The 25,593-nt window shown below is 34.0% G+C and overlaps 1 protein-coding gene across 1 annotated transcript; it reads left to right on the forward strand.

Annotated features, from left to right (window-relative positions):
• Nucleotides 1–1,850: 1,850 nt before the first annotated feature.
• Nucleotides 1,851–24,905, forward strand: Vmat (Vesicular monoamine transporter). The gene is made up of 13 exons (XM_089713039.1): nt 1,851–1,934; nt 4,009–4,142; nt 14,908–15,060; nt 16,605–16,737; nt 16,990–17,048; nt 17,559–17,680; nt 19,029–19,173; nt 19,872–19,973; nt 20,413–20,547; nt 21,351–21,442; nt 22,395–22,578; nt 23,611–23,744; nt 24,537–24,905. Exons 2-13 carry the CDS (start codon nt 4,013–4,015, stop codon nt 24,600–24,602), a joined length of 1,455 nt encoding a protein of 484 aa, XP_089569165.1. The 5' UTR covers nt 1,851–1,934; nt 4,009–4,012; the 3' UTR covers nt 24,603–24,905.
• Nucleotides 24,906–25,593: the final 688 nt, after the last annotated feature.

The following is a 25,593-nucleotide window of genomic DNA, read 5'->3' on the forward strand; positions in this document are numbered from 1 at the left end:
CGAGATAGCTATATCATAATGTATGGGTGTGAAAGGGATAGAGATAGAAATTAAGGACCTCTTATGAGGAGATTCAAGTAAAATGGCGTACGTGAAAATTTTATATTTTCGCGTTATTACGCCTTATGTTTTTGTAGTACCTTTTTTATTATTTACTAGCGGTCCGCCCCGGCTTCGCCCGTGGTACTTACGTTTTCTCTACATAAAAACCATCCTCGTACTTCAAGGAATATAATAAAAAAAGAATTATCGAAATCGGTTCAGCCGTTCTCGAGTTATGCGCTTACCAACACATTTTGCGATTCATTTTTATATATAAGAAAGATTATAGCTACTTATGGATTAAAGGTAATTTTAGTAATAAAATTGTGATAACAGATTATTTTAGATAAGAGAAAGGCTACTAAGAATAGTGAGGTAAAACCGTATGAATTCATACTGCTTAAAAAAAGCTTTGATGTAATTTTTATTTCTATAGTTTTTGCATCTATAATTTTGTTCCAATAATAATATAAAGATGAGATTTTTTTGTTTGTTTGTTTGAATACCAAAGTTAATCTCAGAAACTAGTAGATCAATTTCAAAAATAATTTTGATTAAAAACTAATTTTATTAAAAAACCATTTAAAAATTGTGGCGCGTCTGTTGAGACTTTATGGCTGACATTTTTAAAATTGTTGTATAATACTTACTAAGTACGTTAGTTATATCCCAGAAAATAAAAAAATCTTCAAAATAAACTTTATTATAATGTAATGTTACTTCTTCATTACTGAGACATCACTCACTAAATAAACTCATTTTTACCCGACTACGGCAAAGCAAAAGGAGGGTTATGATTTTGACAGGCTATGTATGTATGTATGTATGTATGTATGTATGTATGTATATATGTATGTATGTATGTATGTATGTTCATCTGTTCCCTCGTAACTTCTAAACTACTTATCAGAATTCGACAAATGACATATCATTAGAAGCGTCTTAATTGTCCGCTGGTTATAGGCTATATGGGGTTTCACAAAATCTAATGTGGCGCCCTCTAGCGGACAAAACATACAGCGTAAAAAAATAAAGTTAAGATAAATATGCCGTGTTTGGTATCATTTGAAAGCTTTTTACTTGCACATTTTGAATATATATATATATATATATATATATATATATATATATATATATATATATATATATATATATATATTACTAGCATTTGCTTGTGACTTTACCTGTATTCATGGGCTGATTGCATATAATTCACATCTTTTCGTTCATAGCTTCTTTATTAGCTGTTCATCAATTTAACTTTTGTTTTATACTTTTTCAGCGTCGTTTTTTGTCGTAGTTGGGTTTTAGTTGTTTTACTTTTTATCTTGTATTTCAAATTAATGACTCAATAACCCATTAACTCATTAATCCATAAAGCCAACCCAATTTCAAACAATACGTGACGGGTCATTAACAAAAATTCTTTACGTCATTTTCCACTCAGCACCATGTCGCTCTTTCAGCAAGAAGATATCGAAAACCTGTAGCTTTATATAACTGTACACACGAAAACCGACCCTAAAACCAATGCTATAAAGTCCACTTTATCACTAGCTACATTCTATACAGGACCATTAACTTTGACAATGGACAATCAACTCTATATCTATAGATGCAGCGCTCAATTTCAATCAACACGCTTTTAATAATCCTGATAAGGGTTGACCAATCACAAAGACCTGCCTCTGCCCCTGCGTTTCATATATATTCGTAGTATAAAGGGGGTAGTATCGCATATACGTCGGTTCTTTTATATTGGTCTGCATTCCAAGCTTGATTTTGAGTGTGTGGAAAGCTCAGTACGCCTCCGGACACCGAGGTGGACGGACGGCTTCATAGTATTGTTATACATATCTTTATGTTGAGATGTCCTGAACATTACAATTAGGGTAAGATTTTTTTTCGTATATTTTTATTGTTAATAGAGGGATTATTAGCCTTTAGGTAATAGCATACAGATTTTTAGCAAATATATAATTTGGTGTTGATTTTCATCAGATTTATTACATTTTAATAAGTCCTTAATACTTTTTGGTTTAATATTAGATACTTTACGTGCAATCAACCATTTGAAGTTTACTCAAAATAAATCTAACTAGGAAACAATTAGATTTTTATGTAGCGAATATAAAATTTCGTTGATTTTTTTTACAGATTTAATATATTAATAAGTGCTAAATATTTTTTTTAATATATTAAAAAAATATTTAGAACTTATTAAAATGACTTCCAAAAATAATAAAACTTGACGTCCAATAATAATATGAAGTCCATTCAAAATAAATCTAGAAAGTGGTTAATTTGATTTTTTATATATAAATTACTAGAGGTCCGCCCCGGCTTCGCCCGTGGTACATATTATTTCGCAATAAAAGGTAATCTATGTCCTTTCTCGGGTATCAAAATATCTCCATACCAAATTTCATGCAAATTGGGTTGGTAGTTTAGGCGTGATTGAGTAACAGACAGACAGACAGAGTTACTTTCGCATTTATAATATTTGTATGGATTAGTTTATTAATAAGTCTTTACTGATTGAGCTTTGCATTAATATTTGGATTTTTTTAGAAAAAATATCTGATTTATAAGCAACTAGCGGTCCGCCCCGGCTTCGCCCGTGGTACATATTTACGTTTTCTCTACATAAAAACCATCCTCGTACTTCAAGGAATATAATAAAACAAGAATTATCGAAATCGGTCCGCCCGTTCACGCGTGATGCCGTGTCCAAGGAAAATTGTTTTTCATTTTTTTATATAACTTGATCGTAACACTTCAAATAAATAAATAAATCCTATATTTGCATGAACATGGTATTTTAGGTTGTTATAACTTACAATATAATATTACAGCATGTTTAGCTGTTATTTAACAGTGTGTAAATTATTTTATTACATAGGTACTAGCGGCCCGCCCCGGCTTCGCCAGTGGTACATAATATGAAAAATAGATGTTGGCCGATTCTCAGACTTACCCGATATGCACAGAAAATTTCATGAGAATCGGTCCACCCGTTTCGGAGGAGTATGCAGACTAACATTGTGACACGAGAATTTTATATATAAGATCTATAATCAAAGTGTGTAATTCATTTGTCATTCATTCACATTATTCATTAAACAATAAAAATTTCAAAATTTATTATAACATACATTATAAAATTGAGTCACAAATAGACAATTTCATCATGAGTCCAAGAATGAAGCGAATGATACATTAGAATAGACTCAACTGGTACCATTGCAATCAAAATATCTCACACATTATTTTTCATATTATTCAAAATTCTGAGATAACAAACCCAAATACAAATACAGTGAAAATAAGATCCTCGTTGTTTCTTAAAGTCGGTTGAAAAGCATTAAAAAAGCATTTAAATTAACTTAATATAGAATACGCCTGAACTTAAAGAACACGTCTAAAAATAAAACCGCGGAGCACTCTTTGCTTAACAATAACTTTATCCAAAATGAATTGCCATCTTTGATAAAATAGATACTTGTCTCCAGAGCACTTTGAAAGGACTCATTAGACTTCAAATTGTTCCGGCGGCCATTTTGAATTGCTCTAAACGTCTTTTATTTTAATTACAGCAATCAAATACGAAACTCAGGGTTGTTACGATTTAATTGTCTTACGATTTATAAAACTTGAAATTTAAAAATAAAATTGAAAGGATTTGAAATTTTAATACGGTATTGGATTTTTTTTAATAAGGCGGTTATGATTGAAGTTTTAGTATATTTGGGTGTTAATATATTATCACAATACCATGGGCGCGGTGTCAGACGGCTTCGCGGGCTGACTAACTAAAAAAAGAAAGAAATAATCACTACTAGTTTAGTATAAAACAGAGTCGCTTTTTTATTAGTCTTTCTGATTTTGAAGCGGGTTTCTTAGAGATAAAGCATCTAATTGCTAAAGAATGAATAGATATTATCAATGAACAAAATATTACCACAGTACAATGGGCGCAGCATCAGACGGGTTCGCGGGATGGCGCGGCCGCATCGCCGCGATGCGCGAGTCCCGCAAGTTGGTCCTCGTGATCGTGGCTATTGCTCTCCTGCTGGATAACATGCTGCTGACTACTGTTGGTGAGTATTACTATTGAAACTATGTAAAAATCCTATCTTATTATTTGTTTTTTATTCTTTACTAACCTTACTCTTTAACCATTTTTAACCGACTTCAAAAAAAAGAAGGAGGCTATCATTCGGCCGGTATGAATTTTTTTTTTTTTATGTATGTACACCGATTACTCCGAGGTTTCTCCGATTTACGTGATTCTTTTTTTGTTCGATGCGGGATGGTGTCGAATTGGTCCCATAAAAATTTTATTCGGATAGACCCAGTAGTTTTTATTTTATAAGCATTTTTGTCTGTATTTGTAAATGTTGCAAGTGCAAGTTTGAAGTCGGTTGTTTTTAACGCAGTTATCACTTGTATCTATTAAAAAAACGCACCTGAATCTAATGCTTTTTTTTTTAAATCTAAACATACATAAAGTAAAACAGACAGTGAGAAGCGATTTTTATATGAAAATTTTAAGGAAGTTCAGAAGACAGCAATATTATGATTTTTTTTTTATTTGTACTGACAATACAAGAAAAACGCTTCCCACTGTCGGCCCCTATGTTTACTACGCAACATATTTTGATGCAGGTAATTTAATAGATAGAGTGATTAAAGAGAAATGCTATGGCATTAATCCTAACACGCATAATGCACTGCATTGCATTTTTTTTTGCGATTTTATTATGAATCATGGTTTAAAAAATGATTAATTATACATACTTTTATACATACATTCTATAAACTAAACTCGAAAAACATAACCCTACTTCAGTCGTAATCGGTTAATATGCTTCACAAATGACGTCACAAACCCAGAGAAGTTACCGAAGCTTATCTTAATGTGCTACGACATTTGCTACGATCTGCTACGAGGTGCTACGAGATGCTACGATGATTTACAAGTTGCTAATGTTATATTATATCACTACTACATAATATGTCTGTCTCTATGTATGCTTAAATCGTTAAAACTGCGTTACCGATTTTGATGCAATTTTTTTAGTGGTTGTTGAGGAAGGTTTTAGTATGTAATTTTTAAGTCAAACTGGATGAAGGCACGGTTGAAAAGTTAGTGTGTAATATAAAATTATTTAATACATTTCAAACAGATGCCAAATAAATTTTTATTTATACCTTCACTGTAACTTAGCTTATTCAGAATATTCAAAATTTTAAATGGTACCAATTTAAATGGTACTAAAATTTCTAAATAGTGGTCTCTAAGTCTGAATTTTTTTTTATATTTTCAATCATCGCTGTTGAAAAATTTCCTTCAAATTTTGGATTTAGAAATAATAAATTTAATAAGTACCTAAAATAATAATGACCTAGGAATTTCCCCAGTACATTATTCTCCTTAACACTCTTATTTTATCAGCTACTCCATATTAAATAGAAACGGCGGGAGAAAAATCGAAGAGCACAGATACATAATTCATGGAGCACTTATTAGATTGGCCGCCATCTTACCTTTGTTTATCTGTGGAGCGTAAATGTTTCCCGCGTTTGATCAATTGTCAATTGTGATTACAGATTGTTTTAAATGTTGTCTTAAATTGTATACAGGGTGTCCCACTATTGGTATACTAAGCGCGAAGGGACTTGTAGTTTTGCATAGATTGATCACGTAAAAGATACTTAAACAACAAAATTACATCAAAAAAATTTTGCTAAATTTTTCCTGAAAATCCATGTTTTCTTCTCTAGCTTCGCGCAGCCGGCATACCGCTTCGATAATGTGAGCATTTTGTCTATGAAAACATAATCTTAAACGATAGGTCACGTGCTGGTAGCAAAGCTGGGCGGGTTGCTTGTTATGGGTGTACATATAGAGTTTTAAGAATTCATCTATTTGAAAAAAAATAAAGAAGTTTCACTTCAAAAACTGCGTCTGGAATTTTATAAGTATTTTTTACGTACTCAGCGTATGTAAAACTATAACCTCCTTTGAGCTTACTATACCAACAATGGGACACTCTGTATAGATAAAAAATAAAAAAAAGCACGATATAGTGATAGAATCAACTAATTTGTCTCACTCTGTCTCAGGCTGTATCTGAAACCGTGATAGCTAGAAAGCTGAAATTTTCACAAATGTATTTCCGTTGCCGCTATAACAACAAATATGTACTAAAAATAAAAAATATTAAAGGGAGGCCCATACAATAAATGCTATTCTATTATAGATGATAGTACGGAACCCTTCGTGCGCGAGTCCGTCTCGCACTTGGCTGGTTTAATAAGTATTTATTTAATACCTACTCAATAATGTAAAACTGAAGTTTTTTTGTTTTAAACAATCTTTTTATTGGCTTATCTTAGGAATTAGCTACTGGACTGAAAAAAATAGGCGCGTTGAGAGTAAAATTTTAACGTCACATCATGGCAATACCGTCACATCATGGAGTAAGGCGACGATTTTGATATCTTTGAATATTGCCAAAGAAGTTTCACTTCTGACACGTGAGCTCAGCACACACGCTCTTTTTTATTTATAAATCGATGGTACCGAACATTTCACAGTAAAATATGATAACTCCTTTTAATTAAGTTCTAAAATGATTGCATTTTTTATTTATTTTACATTATTATTTTTGTATTTACGAAAATATGAATTTGTACCAAAGGGACTTAATAATTTTCAAAACTTGTTCGTAAGTCGAAGAGTTCTTGCATTTACCTCAAAATGTTTCGTTCTCAAAGGAAAAGTATTTTCAAGAGTTTCAACAAACGAAAGTTCAAGTAGCTTATATTTTAACCATTTAGTATTGTCTGGTGGTCAAAATTCACTTTTTAACTGATTAAAATAGTTAATAAGGTTTTAGATACGACTGTATTTCTCTATGTATTTTTCCTCATGTTTCTGACGGGGTTAAATAAGTTATTTAATACTAGCTTACCGCCCGCGGCTTCGCCCGCTTTGTCTAAAACCTAATAAATTATATACTAAAACTCTTGAATCACTCTATCTATTAAAAAAAATCGCATCAAAATGCGTTGCGTAGTTTTAAAGATTTAAGCATACAAAGGGACATAGGGACATAGGGACAGAGAAAGCGACTTTGTTTTATACTATGTAGTGATAATATACATGAAATTCTAAAAACTAAAGCGAAGCAAGGGCATATTACTAGTATTTCTAAAATAACTAGTACTCCAACTGTGGCCGGAAGCGAGGCAATTTACTGAGCGGCGAGATCAAAGTGGAACTCACTTAAACGCCTCATCAAAGGACGCTGCTAGTGATGTGCTGCGATGTCGATAGATATTTTTAAAGTGAAACTTTTATTACATCATCTCAAACTTTTTGGTCTTTGTAGCGCATGTCGCGTGTATCGCGGCTGCCGAGTAGGTATACCTACTCGGCTGCCGACCGTCACGCGACATGCGCTACACAAAGCAGTGTTCGGAACCGTTCGAACAGTTACACTTTTACCGTGGTTTCATAAAACCACACAACATTTTTTTATTTTTGGTTGAACTTTGAAGCAATAAATATATTTTCCTCAATTTACTTTAAGCTCAATTCATTTACACTCGACGACTAGGTCATGCAACAATTTAATTGGTGAAGGAAAACGTCGTGAGGAAACCAGCCAACCTTTGGCCAGTCCGGTCTACATTTATTATAATGGAACAAAATATAGGTTGATGGCAACGATCATAATATATATTCGTATTTCATATGAATTTGTTTTTAAATCACGTTTTAAGCACTTGCTGAATTAGTTAATCAAAACGTCACAGAAGAAAACAGAACAAAATAAATACGTTCTATATTGATAATCCAGTATAAATTATATCGATAAAGCGTACGCGGCATAACACTACGCTGATGAAGTTAGAGCGTGTCACAAATGAAATTGCCTCTAGTTTTCACTGCTGTTACAACTCCAATCAAATTTCGTAGACTTGATATTCGCGCAATCTTGATTCTTGTTAACTTAGTTATTTAGATTTACTCGTGTTTGTTTATGAAAGTTCTATTAATAGATACATCGTTTATTTTAATATAACTGCTAAATAAGAGACCTAATTAAAATAAAAATAATCATGGGGGCGCTATGGAAAAAAGACCATAATTTTGAAATTTTTTTTTAGTCAGTATAACATCTATTTTTTATGGTTTTATCGGCAAGAATAGCCTAAAATAAACCCTTTTTATTCTTTGTATTTTTTCTCTAAGGTTGATAGTTTTCGAGAAACTTACTGTAGAACATTTTTTATTCAGATTTTCTATATTTAAAATCTGAGATCATAAGGGGCAGAGTTGTGAGTCGCTAAGGTACGGCGAAAGACGTAGGTTCATTTAATGGTCAATTTTTGTTCTATTCTTTAAAGTTTTTGAAAAGTGAGTGTGTACCTATAGAAAAAAGAGCATAATATGTAATTAGTATATTTTAAAACAAAGAAATATAACTTGTTTTATTCTAACATATACCTACTGTTTATACCTACGGTGGACTTATACATCAGAACGAATCTCTTCCAACCAACTTTTAGGTACCTAAAAATTGTATTCATTTCAATACTTATATTATTGACACCTGTTAAAAACCTTAAAAAATGTCTCTCAAAAGGAGATGGTCCAAAAATGTATGGACCAAAAACCCAGAGTCGATTTAGATAAATTGGGTATCAATGGCTTTATTATATTGCACAATTTACCCCACCGAAAAATTAATGCCCATATCCATGGGGTAGGTATGAGAGTTATAGGCTAAATAACAAGTTACTCATGATTTTTCCATATATACTTTGTTAGCCTATAACTCTCATACCCCATGGATATGGGCATTAATTTTTCGGTGGGGTAAATTGTGCAATATAATAAAGCCATTGATACCCAATTTGTCTAAATCGACTCTGGGTTTTTTTTGGACCATCACCTTTCTTAACTTAATTTAATATTTATATCACAATTCACAAGAAAGAAAATCTTTAGCAGCACTCAAAATCCACTTTTGCTTATACTAATAATATAAAATATGAATACAAATTGCTCCGAATCTACCCTTTACAATATTTTCATAGAAATCGTTCAATTTCGTGCGAAATTTCATTACGCTCTCAATGGTGTCGAGTGAGCGTGTCGATGACAGCTAGTGATGTGCTTTGTATCGATAAATTGGGTTTGGTGTATTTTCGCTGGGATATCGATAAATAGGGTGAAATTTAGCTTTTAAATTTAAATGTGAGTAAAATACTAATTTTATCTAGCTTACTGGTTAACTGGTAAGCGAACGCCTTAAGATATCACCTAAAAAGGCTAAACATATTTCGATGGATTTTTGAATGAGACAGTTATACCATTTACATAAAGTGAAAATTCTAATTGAATAACAAAGAAATGTTTTAAAACATAGTTAAAACAAAATGTATAAAACAATATTTAAAATAATCAAGTCATTTTAAAATAGTAAAAAAAAAATGTTATAAAATCTAAATTTGGTCTATCAAAATAATAAAAACCTACTTCATGAAATAAAACAAAATACGCAATATAACTTCTTGTTTAATTTTTTAATTTACATTATTACAATTTAAACAATAAAAACCTCAATTTTAACCATAGAGGACTACAAGAGCTAGCTGAACTTGAGTGACTTGCGCACACATTAACACAATCGACGACGGTTGATAGAGATCACGATTTTATTTTATCGAGTAAAATAAGTTGTATTGTGTTTTCAACACACTATCTAGCTAGTATATCTCCTGAAGAATATCATATATTTGTCTGAGATTTTTTACTGCAGTTAATCATATACTTTAGCATTATAAAACTCGCGTTTACCTCTACTAGTCCCCTTAAGAATATCAATAAACATATCCTAGAAACGTAAGCAATCTAGGTCACATTGCAGATTTCTCTAACGAAAGCACTAAATCAACACATTAACACTAAGTACAGAATATATGTTATTCTAAGTATGTTAGGATTCAAGCTAGTACTTACATCATTAACGATGTGTCTCGGCTATCTTTAAGGGGAGGCTCCCTAAATTTTATGTGAATTTGCATTAATATTCTGAAACAGTCACACATACAATCAAAATGGAACTTTAGTATATGATTTATTGGGTCTTTTTCTTTCCATGTACAAGACAGTTACGTAATTGTGTAATTGTAACATTTTCGCTCAATTCATTTTTTATTCAAAAATTATGCCTTTTTTAAGGATTATTACATTTTTTTAAGATTTACTTGGACTTTATGTCTAAAATAAATGTTAACAGTAAAAAAATATAGTTTACTATCCAATCCCAAGATATTTTTTCTCTAGATCAATTATTACTTTAGTTATAAACGAAATAAGAATTGAGACTTACGAGATTTAGTTTCGAGCTCGAACGATATTACGAGATGTTCAACTTTATTACGGCTGTGTTAGCGTCTAGCACCGTAGCGGTCTAACCGGTCTCTCAGTGCAATGAAATTAAGTTAGGAAGCCTCCTCTTAACACTAAGTACAGAATATATTATGTTATCTAAGTATGTTAGGATTCAAGCTAATACTTACATCATTAACGATGTGTCTCGGCTATCTTTAAAGCTATATGATAACATATACTCACTAAAGCTCCGAAACTTGATATTTTTCACGATAGTCTGCCAATGTTTTAACGAAAGGTGCACAGATCATATCACATCACGTTTTAGAATTAAGCAATATTGAATTAATATACTTATTTTAGTTGTATAAACCATCCTCATTGACTACATTTATCTTTAGTTTTTCTTGTAATGCTGTGTACATTTATAATAGGGTCAAGCATTAGAATATTATTACTCTATCCATTTATTATTAAGGAATGATGTATGCGCGATCTGTCGATGTACCCAAATAAATAAATAAACATATATCTTAGTAACTAATAACTATAGTATAATCTTGCATGGAATTTAACTGGCAATAATAAAAAAAATTAAAGTAAAATAAAGTTTCTTTAAGGGTATTATTTTTTTCTTGTCCATCTACGTTAAAACTCATGAAATTATTGTACTATCCTACTAATATTATAAATGCGAAAGTTTGTGAGGGTGTGTGTGTGTGTGTGTGTGTGTGTGTGTTTGTTACTCTTTTACGCAAAGACTACTGAACCGATTATAATGTAATTTAGCACACATATAGTGGGTAACTTGGATGGAAATCCCACGGGAACGGGAACTATGCGGGTTTTCCTTTGAAAACGCGGGCGAAACCGCGGGCGGAAATCTAGTATATTATAATCTATAGTCACATATCCTTTATAGTGTACAAAGTTTGAATAAAATCTGTCCGTTTATGTATGGCAAAAAGACATAGGTTCGAATCTCGCCTGATAATCGATGTTTTCTTTTCTTTATAAAGCATTTGAATGCTATAGAGATGGCGGTCGCGCTCCTGTTGTTCCCGGATACCGACTGCGGCATGTCCCGCGGCCTGCGACGGTGCGCTCGGGCCGTGGTGGCGGGGTAGGTTTTTATGTCAGGTGTGGATTAAAGGTTAAAGCGATAACCATCCCAATTAATCCAAACTGTGAATCGGTTGAACAAATGTGGCTGAGGTTAGTGGTCAACGGTAAACATATTGCGGTGGGAACAGCCTATCGTCCGCCGTGGCTTAATCTGGATTTGTTTCTGGATACTTTGACTGACACAATAAGTGCACTTGATAAAGTTGATCATTGTGTATTGTTGGGGGATTTCAATGTAAATATGATAAATTGTAATGATTCTAAATCTTTAAAAATAAATGAATTTCTTTCTTCCTTGAGCCTTTCACAGCTTGTTTCTGCTCCTACCCACTTTACTGAAGGCAGTCAAACTCTAATCGATTTAGTTTGCACGGATTTGCAGGCTAGGAACGTTACAGTCGAACCATACAGATCTAGTCTTGGTCATTCTGTCGTTATGTGTGAGTTCAACATAAAAAGAAATAGATTAAAACCTTATGTAACTAAATTCCGTCCTCTTAAATGTATTTGTCGAGAAAGTTTAAATAAAGACCTGAGTAAAATAGATTGGAATAATTTCATGCATCTGGACTCAGTAAATGCTATGGTTGAGGCTTTCTCAAAGTGCATTATTGCGCTGTTTGATTTACATGCACCCATTAGGACAATCGTTTTCAAAGAGCCCTCACATCCCTGGATTACTGACACTATAAAAACCATGATGAAGTTACGCGATGCCGCTTTATCTAAATATCGGAAATCTAAGACAGATTCTAAAAAGGATTACTACCATCAATTGAAATCTCTCGTCGTGTCCTCTTTACATAATGAAAAAGTAGCTTATTTTCGTTTTAGTATAAATGATAAAATAAATGAACCTCAGGTGCTTTGGAAAAATATAAAATCTAATGTTTTACCTCGCAAACAATTAAATGAGCTCCCACCACATCTGTCCTGCCCCAATCAAATAAATCAGCATTTTTTACAAGTCCCAGGTAGTGCTATTGTAGATTCAACGTCCTTAATGTTCTTCGACTCCCATCTGCACAGCGAGGCGGTTTTTGAATTAACAACTGTTTCTGAAGACACTGTGTCAAAATGTTTGCTGGGACTCGCGTCGAACGCTGGGGGTTGTGATGGAATAAATTTGAATATGCTGCTGCTTACTCTTCCTCACACCCTGAAACCTATAACTCAGATTATTAATGGCTCCATTTTGACGTCGACGTTTCCCGATTTGTGGAAAAAAGCTTTGGTTCGGCCTCTGCCTAAGAATCGTAACCCTGTTTCATTCAAGGATTTGAGGCCGATAAGTGTTTTGCCGTGCATGTCGAAGGTATTGGAGCGGGTTGTTTGTAGGCAACTTACGGAGTTTATTGAGAACAATAACTTGCTTCCCGTATTTCAGTCTGGTTTTAGGAAATGCCATAGTACCACAACAACTCTGTTGGACGTAACGGACAATGTATTGGCCGCTCAGGATAAGGGTATGTGTACCATCCTTGTGCTGCTTGATTTTTCCCGAGCATTTGATTGTATAAGTATTCCTTTGCTTCTGTCGAAGCTGCGTTACTATGGCTTTAGCCACAGCACAGTACACTGGTTTCACAGTTATTTATACAACCGTCAGCAGAGTGTCGAAATCAGATTGGATGATGGTAGCTCCGTATTTTCAGATTTTGGTCTTCTTGATAGAGGTGTTCCCCAAGGCTCTATTCTGGGCCCCATCCTATTTATTTTATACTCGGCCGATATAGTTAATTCAATAAAAAAGTGTAAGTTCCACATTTATGCCGATGATACTCAGGTTTATATTTCTTTCTTTCCGAATGATTTTGATAATGCTATAAAACACTTGAATGATGACCTTTCACGTATTGCAGATTGGGCTGACACAAATGCTTTGGTGTTAAATCCTGATAAGACAAAGTATATGTTATTCGGTGCAAAAAAGTATATCACATCTATGCCACCTTTTGATGTTAAAATCGTAGGTAAGACAATCCAGAGAGTTTACGAGGCGCGCAATCTAGGTCTTTATGTAGATAGCTCACTAAGATATGAGAAACATATCACTAACACAGTTAGTAATTGTTTTTTCCGTTTAAAAACTTTGTATAGAGTGCGTCCATACCTGTCGGAGGACCTTCGAGTGCGTTTGATAGAATCTTTGGTTCTATCTAAACTTAATTACGGTGATACTGTCTACGGTCCACGTCTCATGGCCAGAACCGAAAGGCTCGTACAAAGAGTACAGAATGCGTGTACGCGCTACTGTTACACAATTCCACCTCGCAGTCACGTCACGCCATTCTTAAATAAGCATGGAATTCTCAAGCTAAAGGCAAGGCGCCAATTGCATCTGGCGTCTCTTATGTTTGGGATCATCAAGACCCGTACGCCCATTTACCTTTATGAAAAGTTAAACTGGACAACCAATAGTCGGGATGTTGCGTGCAGAAGTTGCGCTCAGCCACTTATTATTCCTCAGCATAGATCGACTACTTTTAGAGGCAGCTTCCGCTATGCAGCATCAAAAATATGGAACGACTTGCCCCCACCGATTAGGTTATTGGTTAATATTAACACGTTCAAGAAACACCTTAAAAACTACTTGATCGATGAGCAGCGTAGGATAAGCTAGTGTCCAGTTTCTGTTTCTGTTTTCGTGTTCTGTTCTTTCACTGAATTATATTTGATGTGTTTGTAGCTTTGGACAATGTTCTTTATTTTAGGCCTGCGTGTAATTTAATATGATGTATAATGTAATGTACCTATATCTGTTTTATTGTATTATTTTATTATATTACTTTATAATTATATGTGATATTTATATATATGATTTTCATACACTCAAAATGCACTACTTACTTATTATAAACACTATTTTAATTATTATTATCATTGCGTCGTCTCACGTCCGTGAGTCGGATCTTAAAGGGATCTTGTTGAAAACCAGCGCCAGGCATAATATGCCTGGCACATGCTGAACTTGGTCCTTTTTGGCGATACGGGGGCACTTTCATATTACATTGATTTATTTTTTGTTTTATTTTATTATTGTTTTCCATTTCTTTTTTGTATGTTTTTGTTTTGCTTTTATTAATGTTTTGTGATGATTGTGTCTTACTGATTGCCGAATAAACGTATTTTCTTTCTTTCTTTCTTTCTTTCTATAAAAACTAAAGATTTGTTTGATTGTGAATCTCGTCTCTTTTTTAAGATTGGAATGAAAATGAAATGAAATTAAAATACGTTTATCATGGATACAAAATTAACGATTATAGATTGCATCATTAACTTAAATTACTACAGAACCCTGCATCATTTACTCTATTATTCCTCAGTGCCCATCATCCCGGAGTTCCTATACGACATACAGCACCCGGACGCGCCTCTCTCCGTGGCTATCGAGGACCTGACCACCCCGCCGCCAGCGCCGACCCCCTACTGTCCCTGTATGAATATTACTGGCTTGCCGATTGAAAATGTTACTCGTGGTAAGTAGTCATTTTTAGATTTAATTTCTAAGTAACTATTAAGGTAGATTTGTGGTAAAAAGAATACATTTTCCAATACATAATATGCTACTTAGTTCTTTAGTCAAAGTTCAAAGGGCTATTTTACAATCTGCTAACTAGTTGTATAACATTTTTGTTAAATCAACGTTCAGCCTAGTTAGAAGTTATCAATTGAATGTCGTCATTCAATGAAGGCGCTAGTCATTCAATCAAATAGCAAATACAACCATGACTGCGGCAGATATGTTGATTAAACTAGAAGGTTTTAGTATATAATTTAGGTTTTGACGTGACAACGTCTTATAATTCGATAAAGCCGGCTGCACGCACGAAAAAACATGACTCATGCGGCGTTACCTCGCTCTGACTCATCTGAGGCGTTCCATGTAAGGCTTGAAGTGCGAGCGAGAGCGCGGAACGAGCGACAAAGAAGCACAATCGGACGTTGTCACGTTCAACTATCGTCAGCAGAGGCGGCTCGCCCTAAGGAGCGCTGGTGCAGTGAACTCCCATAAATAATTATAATAAAATCATACTCCTTAATTTCATTATTAATATTAATTATTACTATTTAAAATCAATCGTAATCGTAAAAAACTACTGTCAATACCAATGAATATATCCATCATTCCATCATTCCATACACCTGAATAATACTGTATTATACAGTAACGCGCGAAGCGGAGCGCTCACGATTGCGCTCCAATGAAAAAATATTTAGTACATTTCCTAATACGAAATCCAATAGGAGTGAAAGAGAGGGTTTGCCAGTGCCCTGCGCGCGTGAAACAGAAGATTTTCTATGGAAAAATAGCAAAATTCGGAGCGCCGCACCCGCAAACGTTGCCGGTTCGTTTTTACCGCCGCGCCTGGGCGCCCGTACACAGGACAGCGATTGCGCGAGGTTGCCACTCTCTATATTATAAACAAACACTCGACTCTCGAGTCAACTTCAATGCACGCGCGCGAATGCAAATTCGGGAATTTTCTAATTAAAATCATAAGATACGTGTTGAAATAGTCTGTAGTTACTAGTTATCAGTATTACTTGTGAGTGTGAAAATGAACAATTATAATGTGGCGTTCATTAAAAAGTGTGTTAAAACGTTACAAATTCGGCTTGAATTGAAAGCTAAGGGACTGCCACGGCCTGAACTTGACCTTACGCAAAAATGTACGACAAAAACGAAAACATATAGTTACGCGGGTGTTTAAATCCGAAGTCCGAACAATATTATGTGAAAACACCGTGGTTGTGTGGTTGTGATGAAAGCAACAACAGACATATTTTACGAGCGTAAAAAGAAAGACGTATGTATTTCCTTTATAAGTAATTTTTTTGATAAATGTACTGCTTTACACCATGTATTTTCAGTGTTTTATTTCAAGTGAACACCCATAAAATTTTGTCACGAGCCGCCTCTGATCGTCAGTAAACCGACTTTACAGACAACCAATTTTTTTTTAACAAAGCGGGTGAAGCCACAGGCGAAAAGCTAGTGCTTAATAATTTTGTTTTGCAGTTAACATCACGGCTGAAAAGGAAGTCCGTCATCAAGAACTGATCCATGAGACGGTAGCTGTCGGAGTGATGTTTGCGAGCAAAGCCATAGTGCAGCTCATAGCTAACCCCTTCGTTGGTCCTCTGACACATAAGTAAGATTTGAAATTATAATTATAAATTATTCGAAACTTTCTGGCCACGACACAGTTTGCATAGTGTGTTAAATTTTAGAAATTTTGCTCGTGTGTTTGGCAGTAAGCTCCTCATAAACGGCAGGACCGATTTCAATGAAATTTTTGTGACTTTAGCTTGTTTCGAGGATGGTTTACATTTACAATTTACACACGGGAGTAAAAGTTTGAAATCAATGATTTTTTAGTAATGCTTAATAATTTTTTTTTTAGGATCGGTTACAGCGTACCAATGTTCACCGGTTTCATACTGATGTTCCTCTCCACGATAAGTAAGTTTGTTTAGAGAAAATTTATTTTGGAAATTTTGTTATTAAAAATTTGTATCTTATTCTGTAACAACACTTTTACTTCCGTAAATAGATTTAATTCACAAAGTAAAGAAATAACATATATAAGAATAAGAAAGTCAATAATTTTAAATTTTAATCAACAATTTCGTTCGTGTCGTTTTATACTAAATCGAGACATTTAGGTTATACCAACAATCAAACGCAGTAATGTCTGTTAACGATAGAGCGAAATAAAAAAAAAAATAAAAAAAAGACGGGTTGCACTCCGGGAGTGCCGGCAGAAGTGAAAACTTGATTATTAACGTTGAGCATGTTTGATATTTTGGAATGGTATCCGTCACGCTTTTTCGATCGTCACGTGTCCTGACGCGAGTTTAAGATTTTATACCCAACGCCGCTAAAGAAGTTTTCACTTCAAAAATGTTCAAAGACGCGTTACCACTAACACAGATAAAAAAATATAGAAAAAAAATGTTTGATTTCTTGCAGTATTCGCGTTCGGTAGATCGTACAGCGTACTCTTCATAGCCAGAGCACTCCAAGGTATTGGGTCGTCTTGTTCTTCCGTATCTGGTATGGGCATGTTGGCGGAAAGATATCCGGATGATAAGGTAAATTTGATCTTATTAGCTCTTGATTTAAGTCTGTTTTTGTGTAGTCGTTATAAATCCGATAAGAAATGTATGCAACTGTGGCGTCTTTGCGACGTCTACAAAATTTCCTTCCTCTTCCAACCAAAATCCTGTTAGCTCAATCCCTCCTTTTGCCCATACTTGACTACGCCGATGTGAGTTATGTCAATCTTTCCGTAGACCAAATAAACAAACTCGAACGTCTACAAAATCTCTGTATACGATTCATATTTGGTCTACGGAAATATGACCATGTATCTGAGTTCCGGTCTAAACTCAAATGGCTACCGATCCGATTTCGCCGGAATGCTCATGTGCTGCATCTTCTCTATCAGGTAATGTTCAACCCAAAGATGCCGAAATACCTAAAAGAAAAAATTGTCTTCAGGGGTAACAATGGAGAACCTGTTCGCTCCACTGAAATGTATCGTTTACGAATGCCACCACACCTTACTTGTTTCTACGATACTTCCTTCACTGTTCAGGCTATTAAATTGTGGAACGCATTACCAGAACCAATAAAAAAGGCACAGTCATTACATAAATTTAAAATAATGGTACGCGATAATTATCATTCTTCTTGTCGTACTTAATAATCTATTTTGTATTATATCTTTATCGCTTTATAACTATATTTATTAACATATTTTTATGGCCTTAATTATTCCTTCCTATACCTACTATTGTGAATATATATTGTATTTCTCGATAATCTTATAGTTACATATTAATATATTCTTACTTATTAAATTTATGCTCTGCCCTATTCCTCTCCTCAAGCTAACTTCCTTTCGTACGTCTGGTTGTCTGGAAGAAATCGCTATTTAGCGATAAGACCGCCATTTGTTTTAATTTATAATTAGATTAAGTTCCTAGTTAAGTTTTGTCAGAGCAATAAAGTATGAATAAATAAATAAATAAAAAAATCCGTTAACTTATGGTACATGTATACAGAAGAAATAGAGATACAGAAATAACATAAAATTAGAGAAAAACATGTATTATTATAACTATATATCTTCCATTTACAATATTATGACAAAATTCTTCATTGATTTTTGGATATTTGTACATTACAAAATATCCCTAGACTTTGTTGATGTGTGTTTATTAGTATATTTTGGCAGCAAAATCCTCTTACTAATCCTACTAATATTATAAATAAGAAAGTTTGCTCGGATGTATGTAGTCTTTGACAAAAAAAAATACTGGATGTATTAGGATGAAACTACGATCATTTGTTATACATCAGATTAACGCATGAGCTCATTTATATTCGAAATCTCATTTTGACTAGTTATATTCCATCATTTATTTCCCCCCACAGGAACGTGGTAACGCGATGGGTATAGCCCTCGGAGGGTTGGCGCTGGGAGTCCTCATCGGTCCACCCTTTGGAGGCCTGATGTACGAGTTCGTGGGAAAAACTGCACCCTTCTTGATGCTGTCTGCTCTCGCGCTGGGTGATGGATGTGAGTTACAATGTACATACCATAGGAGTAGATAAAATGTACAAAAAAAGCTTCATGCAATATTTTTTTACTCTGTATAGTAACTTCTTGATAATATAATTATTCTTTAGCCGCATTGAGTAATTTTATGTAGATAAAATCACGTTACCGACATGTTGTTGTTCATACTTTGTTGAAATTTCAACACTCAAAATTCTGAGATATGAGCATCGAGTTTTAAGTTTTCACATCTCAAAATGGTGGTCCAAAAAGTTGAAATTTATTTTTATTTTCCGACAGTTGCCGGGGTAAATTTGGTCATTTGATTTTGTACGTCATCTGTGTCATACTACATATTTCAATACTGCCTTTAATCCATTATTCCGCAACGCCGCACAAAAATCATGGAGACAAGGGTAAAAATCTGTACCTGTACTTTCGAATTCTCATCTGCACGCAGGTCAGCTTACAAGTGACGGCATAGTGCTGAATCTTATTATTTTATGCTCTTATATCGTTCTAGATAGTTCACCTGGTGGTTTAAATGACCCATAATTTATTCAACATGGGCCTGTAGAATAAATTATGGTAAAAGTAAATTCGATATGACAGTTCTTATGACTACTTACTTTTTTAAATAATTAATTACACTTTTAACTACTTGACCGACGTCAACTTATATGGAAATCTAATAATTTAATTTCTTTACTGTTCTACAGTACTGCAGCTCATGATTCTCCAGCCTGGAGTCGTACGACAGGAGAGCGAACCACCATCTTTGAAGGCACTCGTCACGGATCCCTACATCCTTGTTGCTGCTGGTAATTATATATACACACAATCTTTCCCATAAAGACATACATACACACACACACACATAAGCATAATTTGGCTTGTATGTGTTGAAATTGCAATCGGAATGAGACTCACAGAGGTTCATAGAGCAGTAACAGTAGCCTATGCCACTTTCTATCCTACTTACTATCTGTAGACGCAAACCATACCACAAAATCTCTTCGCTGCGAAATCAAAGAAAGAAACACCAACCACATTTTCGTATTTATCACACTAGAGATTAACAATTATAGTCTGGATAAGCACATACTTTATACCTTAATACTTAGATATTTCATAGCAAGTGAAGCGTGTTCCAGTTAGGTGGCATTTATTATTTTTGGAAAAGAATCTTTTTTTTTGTTGCTTATCTTAAATTTTTTCACGCCTCATACCGTTTTTTACATAACGTTTTTTTCCTTACAGGTGCAATAACATTCGCAAACGTGGGTATAGCGATGCTGGAGCCGAGCCTGCCGATCTGGATGGCGGACACGATGGAGGCGCGTCGCTGGCAGCAGGGCGTCGCCTTCCTGCCCGCTAGTATATGCTATCTGATTGGTGAGGGATAAACAAACACAAAAAAAGATACAAAAAATGTGTGGTATTTCATTAGGAAGGAAAAAAAAATGAATACAACAAAAATTAAGACACTTCTTAAAAAACTTAAAAATAAAACTTACCATTGGGGCAATAAAACTGGCGTAGGTGGCCATAGACATGCCAGCTTAAATAGTGGCTGCCTATTGCATCTTAAAAAAATCAATTAAATATTACACGTGTCAGATGTGAAACTTCTTTGGCAAAATTTAAAGATACCAAAATCGTCGCCTTACTATATGACGTGACGGTGTTCTTATGACGCGATCTTCAAATTTTATTTTTAACACGCTTAAAGAAGTTTTACTTCAATAAATAAAATATCTTGTATTTTTACTGTTATTTAAATCTCTTCTATCGTATTTTTATTAATGAGTCAAAAAAAATATTTTAAAGAACATTTTATAAAGAATAGAAAAAATTCGATCACGAGGCGGGACTCGAACCCGCATCCTTTCACACGAATCCGGGGCGGATGCCTGACCAATTTATATTTTTAAAGCACTAGCGGTCCGCCCCGGCTTCGCCCGTGGTACATATTTCGCAATAAAAGGTAGCCTGTGTTCTTTCTCAGGTTATAAAGATTGTCTGTGCCAAATTTCATCAAAATCGGTTGAGAGGTTTAAGCGGGAAAGCGTAACAGACAGAGAGACAGAGTTACTTTCGCATATTTTGTAATATTAGTAGGGATTTGAATGCCATAAAACTAAAAATATCAAATTTTAAAGAACAATTTGTAAGTTCTTTAATACCTTATTTTACAGGAACAAATCTATTCGGACCTCTTGGACACAAAATGGGACGCTGGCTTGCTGCTTGCTCAGGACTCATCATTATTGGTTTTTGCCTCATTTTGGTAAGATTTTCTTTGGTTATACATCTTTAAAGTTTACCGGTCTCTAACGAGGCATTTAGATCAAACGAGCGAATGCTCATTCTAAGGGAGCGTCCATAAATTACGTGAGGGGTTTTTGTCAATTTTTTGACCCTCCCTCCCCCTCTGGTGAGATATCATGAGATTTTATTGAACCACCTCCCCCATCCCCTCATCTCACGTGAGATTTTTCAAAATGTGGGTTTCGTGGTTTCTTATGTTTATTTGTCATTTTAAAAAGAAAAAAAAACTGTTTTGTGCTTTTGTTTACGACTAGTTAAAAATAGTAATTAATATTATGTATTGTTTCAGCAAGTTATAATTTAGTGTTATAACAAAGTAACAATAGAATATTTAAATCTTAACCGTAACATTAAAATCTTAAGCATGTTATTTGGATTAAATGGACCAAAAGAGTATAATTTTTTTTATTTCAATTAAAAAAAAATTGCGTGATATTTGCTGACACCCCCCCTCTCCCCAACGTAAGGTTAGATGAGATTTTACTCGACCCCCTCCCCCCCTAAAACAACTCACGTAATTTATGGACGCCCCCTAACCCCACTATGTCAAATTCTTTTGGTCTAAACAGGCGTAGAGCATTCTTTCGTTGTTCTTCGTTCGCGTTCGTTCAAAAAGCGTTCTGTTAAGTTGTTGCGTAAATGTGTTTAAAAAAACACACAATTATAATAATAATTTATTTATTTCACTGATTTAAACGATACACAATACAACTTTTAATTCACTATATAATTCACACACAGAAATAGCACTTTATAAAATAGAAAAGATTTTTTGCAATGTTCTAATGCTGAATAATATTGAATACGAGTTTTCGTTTACACTAAAAGATCACGAATTCATGAATTCTTGTTTCCAAAATTATACTGTGAATAAACAGTATTTCCTTCATCCTTATTTCTATTTATTCCAGATCCCAATGGCCCGCAAGCTAGAACACCTGATAATCCCGAACGCTGGTCTCGGCTTCGCTATAGGCATGGTTGATTCGTCCATGATGCCGGAACTTGGCTTCCTTGTCGACATCCGCCATGCTGCCGTGTACGGTTCAGTGTATGCGATTGGAGACACTGCTTTTTGTTTAGGATATGCTGTTGGTGAGTTTGAAGTTTATACAACTATATAAAAATAAGTCGGGTTTTCCTTCCTGACGCTATAACTCCAGAACGCACGAACCGATTTCCACGGTTTTGCATTCGTTGGAAAGTCTCGGGCTCCGTGAGGTTTATAGCAAAGAAAAGGTGTCTCTGGTGGCGAAACGGAGTTCGCCCGGTTTGCTAGTTTATCATTAATTTTATTATCATTATTGTTCACATCAATATCGTCAACGTTATTTTCAACTTTATCCATTATTACCATCATTAAATTTATAATAATCACCATCATCATCGAAATTTCTATAATCATCATAACCGTTATCATTGTTATCGGCAACCTCATTATCACTAGCTGAGTATTCATTTCCCCATCTTATGGAGTCTGATTTTATCAAACTTGTTACTGAACCATAGACTTTATAACAACAGCAAAAATGTCTCTCTATAAATAATCTTAATATATATAAATCTCGTGTCTCAATGTTTGTCCTCAATGGACTCCTAAACCACTTAACCGATTATAATAAAATTCGCACACCATGTGCAGTTCGATCTTACTTGAGAGATAGGATAGTTTAAACATGTAGGTACCACGGGCGAAGCCGGGGCGGACCGCTAGTTTATTATAGAGAATGACTTAATGTTGCTATATGGTATATAATGGTGATATATTATAAGAAATAACACGCGAGGCCGGGTTAAATATTAGTTTGAATGTAATAAGAATGTACTGCGATTCTATACAGCTACCTAATTGATGTAGGTAGTTGATAACAAATCGCAGCAAGTCAACGACTATTAGCAAAGTGAGGGTAGTTGGGTCGAACATCGTATAAACAACGTCCGAGCCCCTAGGCACTATTCGTACGAATGCGCCACGAGTCAAAGGAAAGCGGCAATAATTTATAGTATTCGACAGCTAAGCATGGTCAGAATAGTGACAACTATTCATTCACAAAAATATTAAATCAAAAGTTACGTCTAACAATATTAATATGTGAATTAATAACGAACTTATCATCTTTTGAACAGGCCCAGCGTTTTCTGGAGCACTAGTGAACAGCATTGGCTTTGAATGGATGCTAGTGATCATTGCCATACTGAACTTTGCGTATGCACCACTTTTAGTGTTGCTACGCTCGCCACCGGCTAGAGACGAAAAACAGGTAACCCAGAGCATTAAAAAAGGCGCATTTTTACAATTTAACGGTGACATATCGTTATTTTCATGTTACATGTAATTAGTAAGTTTTTTATTGTTGAAAAAATCTATCATTATTCTTATTTAACGAGACCGAATATATTATATTTATTCTAAAGAAAAGATTCATACGTATCGTTTTATACAGGGTTACTTGTAAAACACCGGCAACCTCGCAGGACAAGATAGCTAACATCATAAGTAACAACATTTGTTCTACGACTTTTGATAATTTGTTCGGTTTTTTTTTCATACAAAAATAAATATTAATTCAATTTTCCGTTTGAATATTATTGTAAACTCTACGCGCATCCCAAAAATTACGTAAACAAAAAGCGAAAGAGAGGGGGAAGGGGACGTCGCGCCGTCCATCCGATAATGAATAGAACATAGACTTACAAATGTTAGGACAGTACAATAAAAGTTTAAAAAATAATTTAAAAATAATTTATTGCGTTATGCCAAAAGTCGTAGAACAAATGTTGTTACTTATGATGTTAGCTATCTTGTCCTGCGAGGTTGCTGGTGTTTTACAAGTAACCCTGTATACTGTCAACTTTTTAAAACTGTATCAATGGTAAGGTCGAATAATTTTCTTTATTGCCGTTATACAACTAGGAACTAGGAACAACTAGGACAAGGAATTAGTACAGCAAACCATGTCATGGGTAAACTATGGTCATGATATATTATGTTTATAATTTGCTTAAAACAACGCTCGTAAAAAAATAACAATAATTAATAATTTTTATTACAGAGTCTAATAATTAGCGACAAATCATCAGTTCGCTACGTGAGCTACCAAAACGAAGAAGACGAATAAACCGCCATCTTACCGCCGCCATCTTGTCACCCGCCCGATTTATTTTTAATCTATAAATAAGAGGTATGAACGTTGCTTACTAGATTAATTATCTGTGGTAAATAAATATATTCATATTTAGAAGACGTCGAAGCGTTTTTGCGTGTTTATATTATATAAAATATTAACTATATTGTAGTTATATATACGAACAATAATATTTAACAGTAGCGTTTTGAAATATATTTCTATAGACATGTTTAATGAAAATTTATGTAGATTTATGACCAATTTTCTGAGTGTTACTTCAAATTTTGGCTGGAAATCTTTTACTATTTTCTATAACTATATTAGGCATAGAATAAATAATAGATACTTATAGTGACATTTTCTAACCCCATTATTTATACTCTGTATACGTTTTAATTTTGCATTTGTGACTTTGACAATATATTTTTTTAATTTACATTTTAAAGACAATAAATATAATTTTTATATGTATATTATTAAGCTTGCCACTTGTTAATTTTGCACTATTGTTTCATAATTGCAGAATCAATGGACCAATAAAGCATGATTTATTTATATTTTTAATACATATTGCTATACTAGTAGATACTTTGAACAATAATATTCTCTATATAGATAATCGTATAAAATATCACAATAATTACTGATAAAGTAGATTAATTCATCAAATATGAATGTGTGTTATCTATCATTATTGTAAGAAATATTTATCATTAAAAGCTTCTAGAACATTTACTTAATGATAAAATTTTAATGATAGGATCTCATATAAGTGTATTTACTCTCTTTCTCGTATAAAACAATCATGATATATTCGTTATGTGAAAGTAGAATGTTGATGTCTCTTTATAGTATTAAAAAATAAATGTAATGGAACATGTTTCGATACTGTATTTGTCATTTTCCTATGTTACTTATATCATTATAAAATATTATCAATTCATTACTAAAAGTTAAAAGTCGAAACACGAAATATCATGTG

This window comes from Colias philodice, chromosome 29 (genome assembly GCF_061535455.1).
Source record: "Colias philodice isolate Cphi_HAF_F1 chromosome 29, ilColPhil1 Martin Lab GWU primary, whole genome shotgun sequence".
Taxonomy (NCBI): Eukaryota; Metazoa; Arthropoda; class Insecta; order Lepidoptera; family Pieridae; genus Colias; species Colias philodice.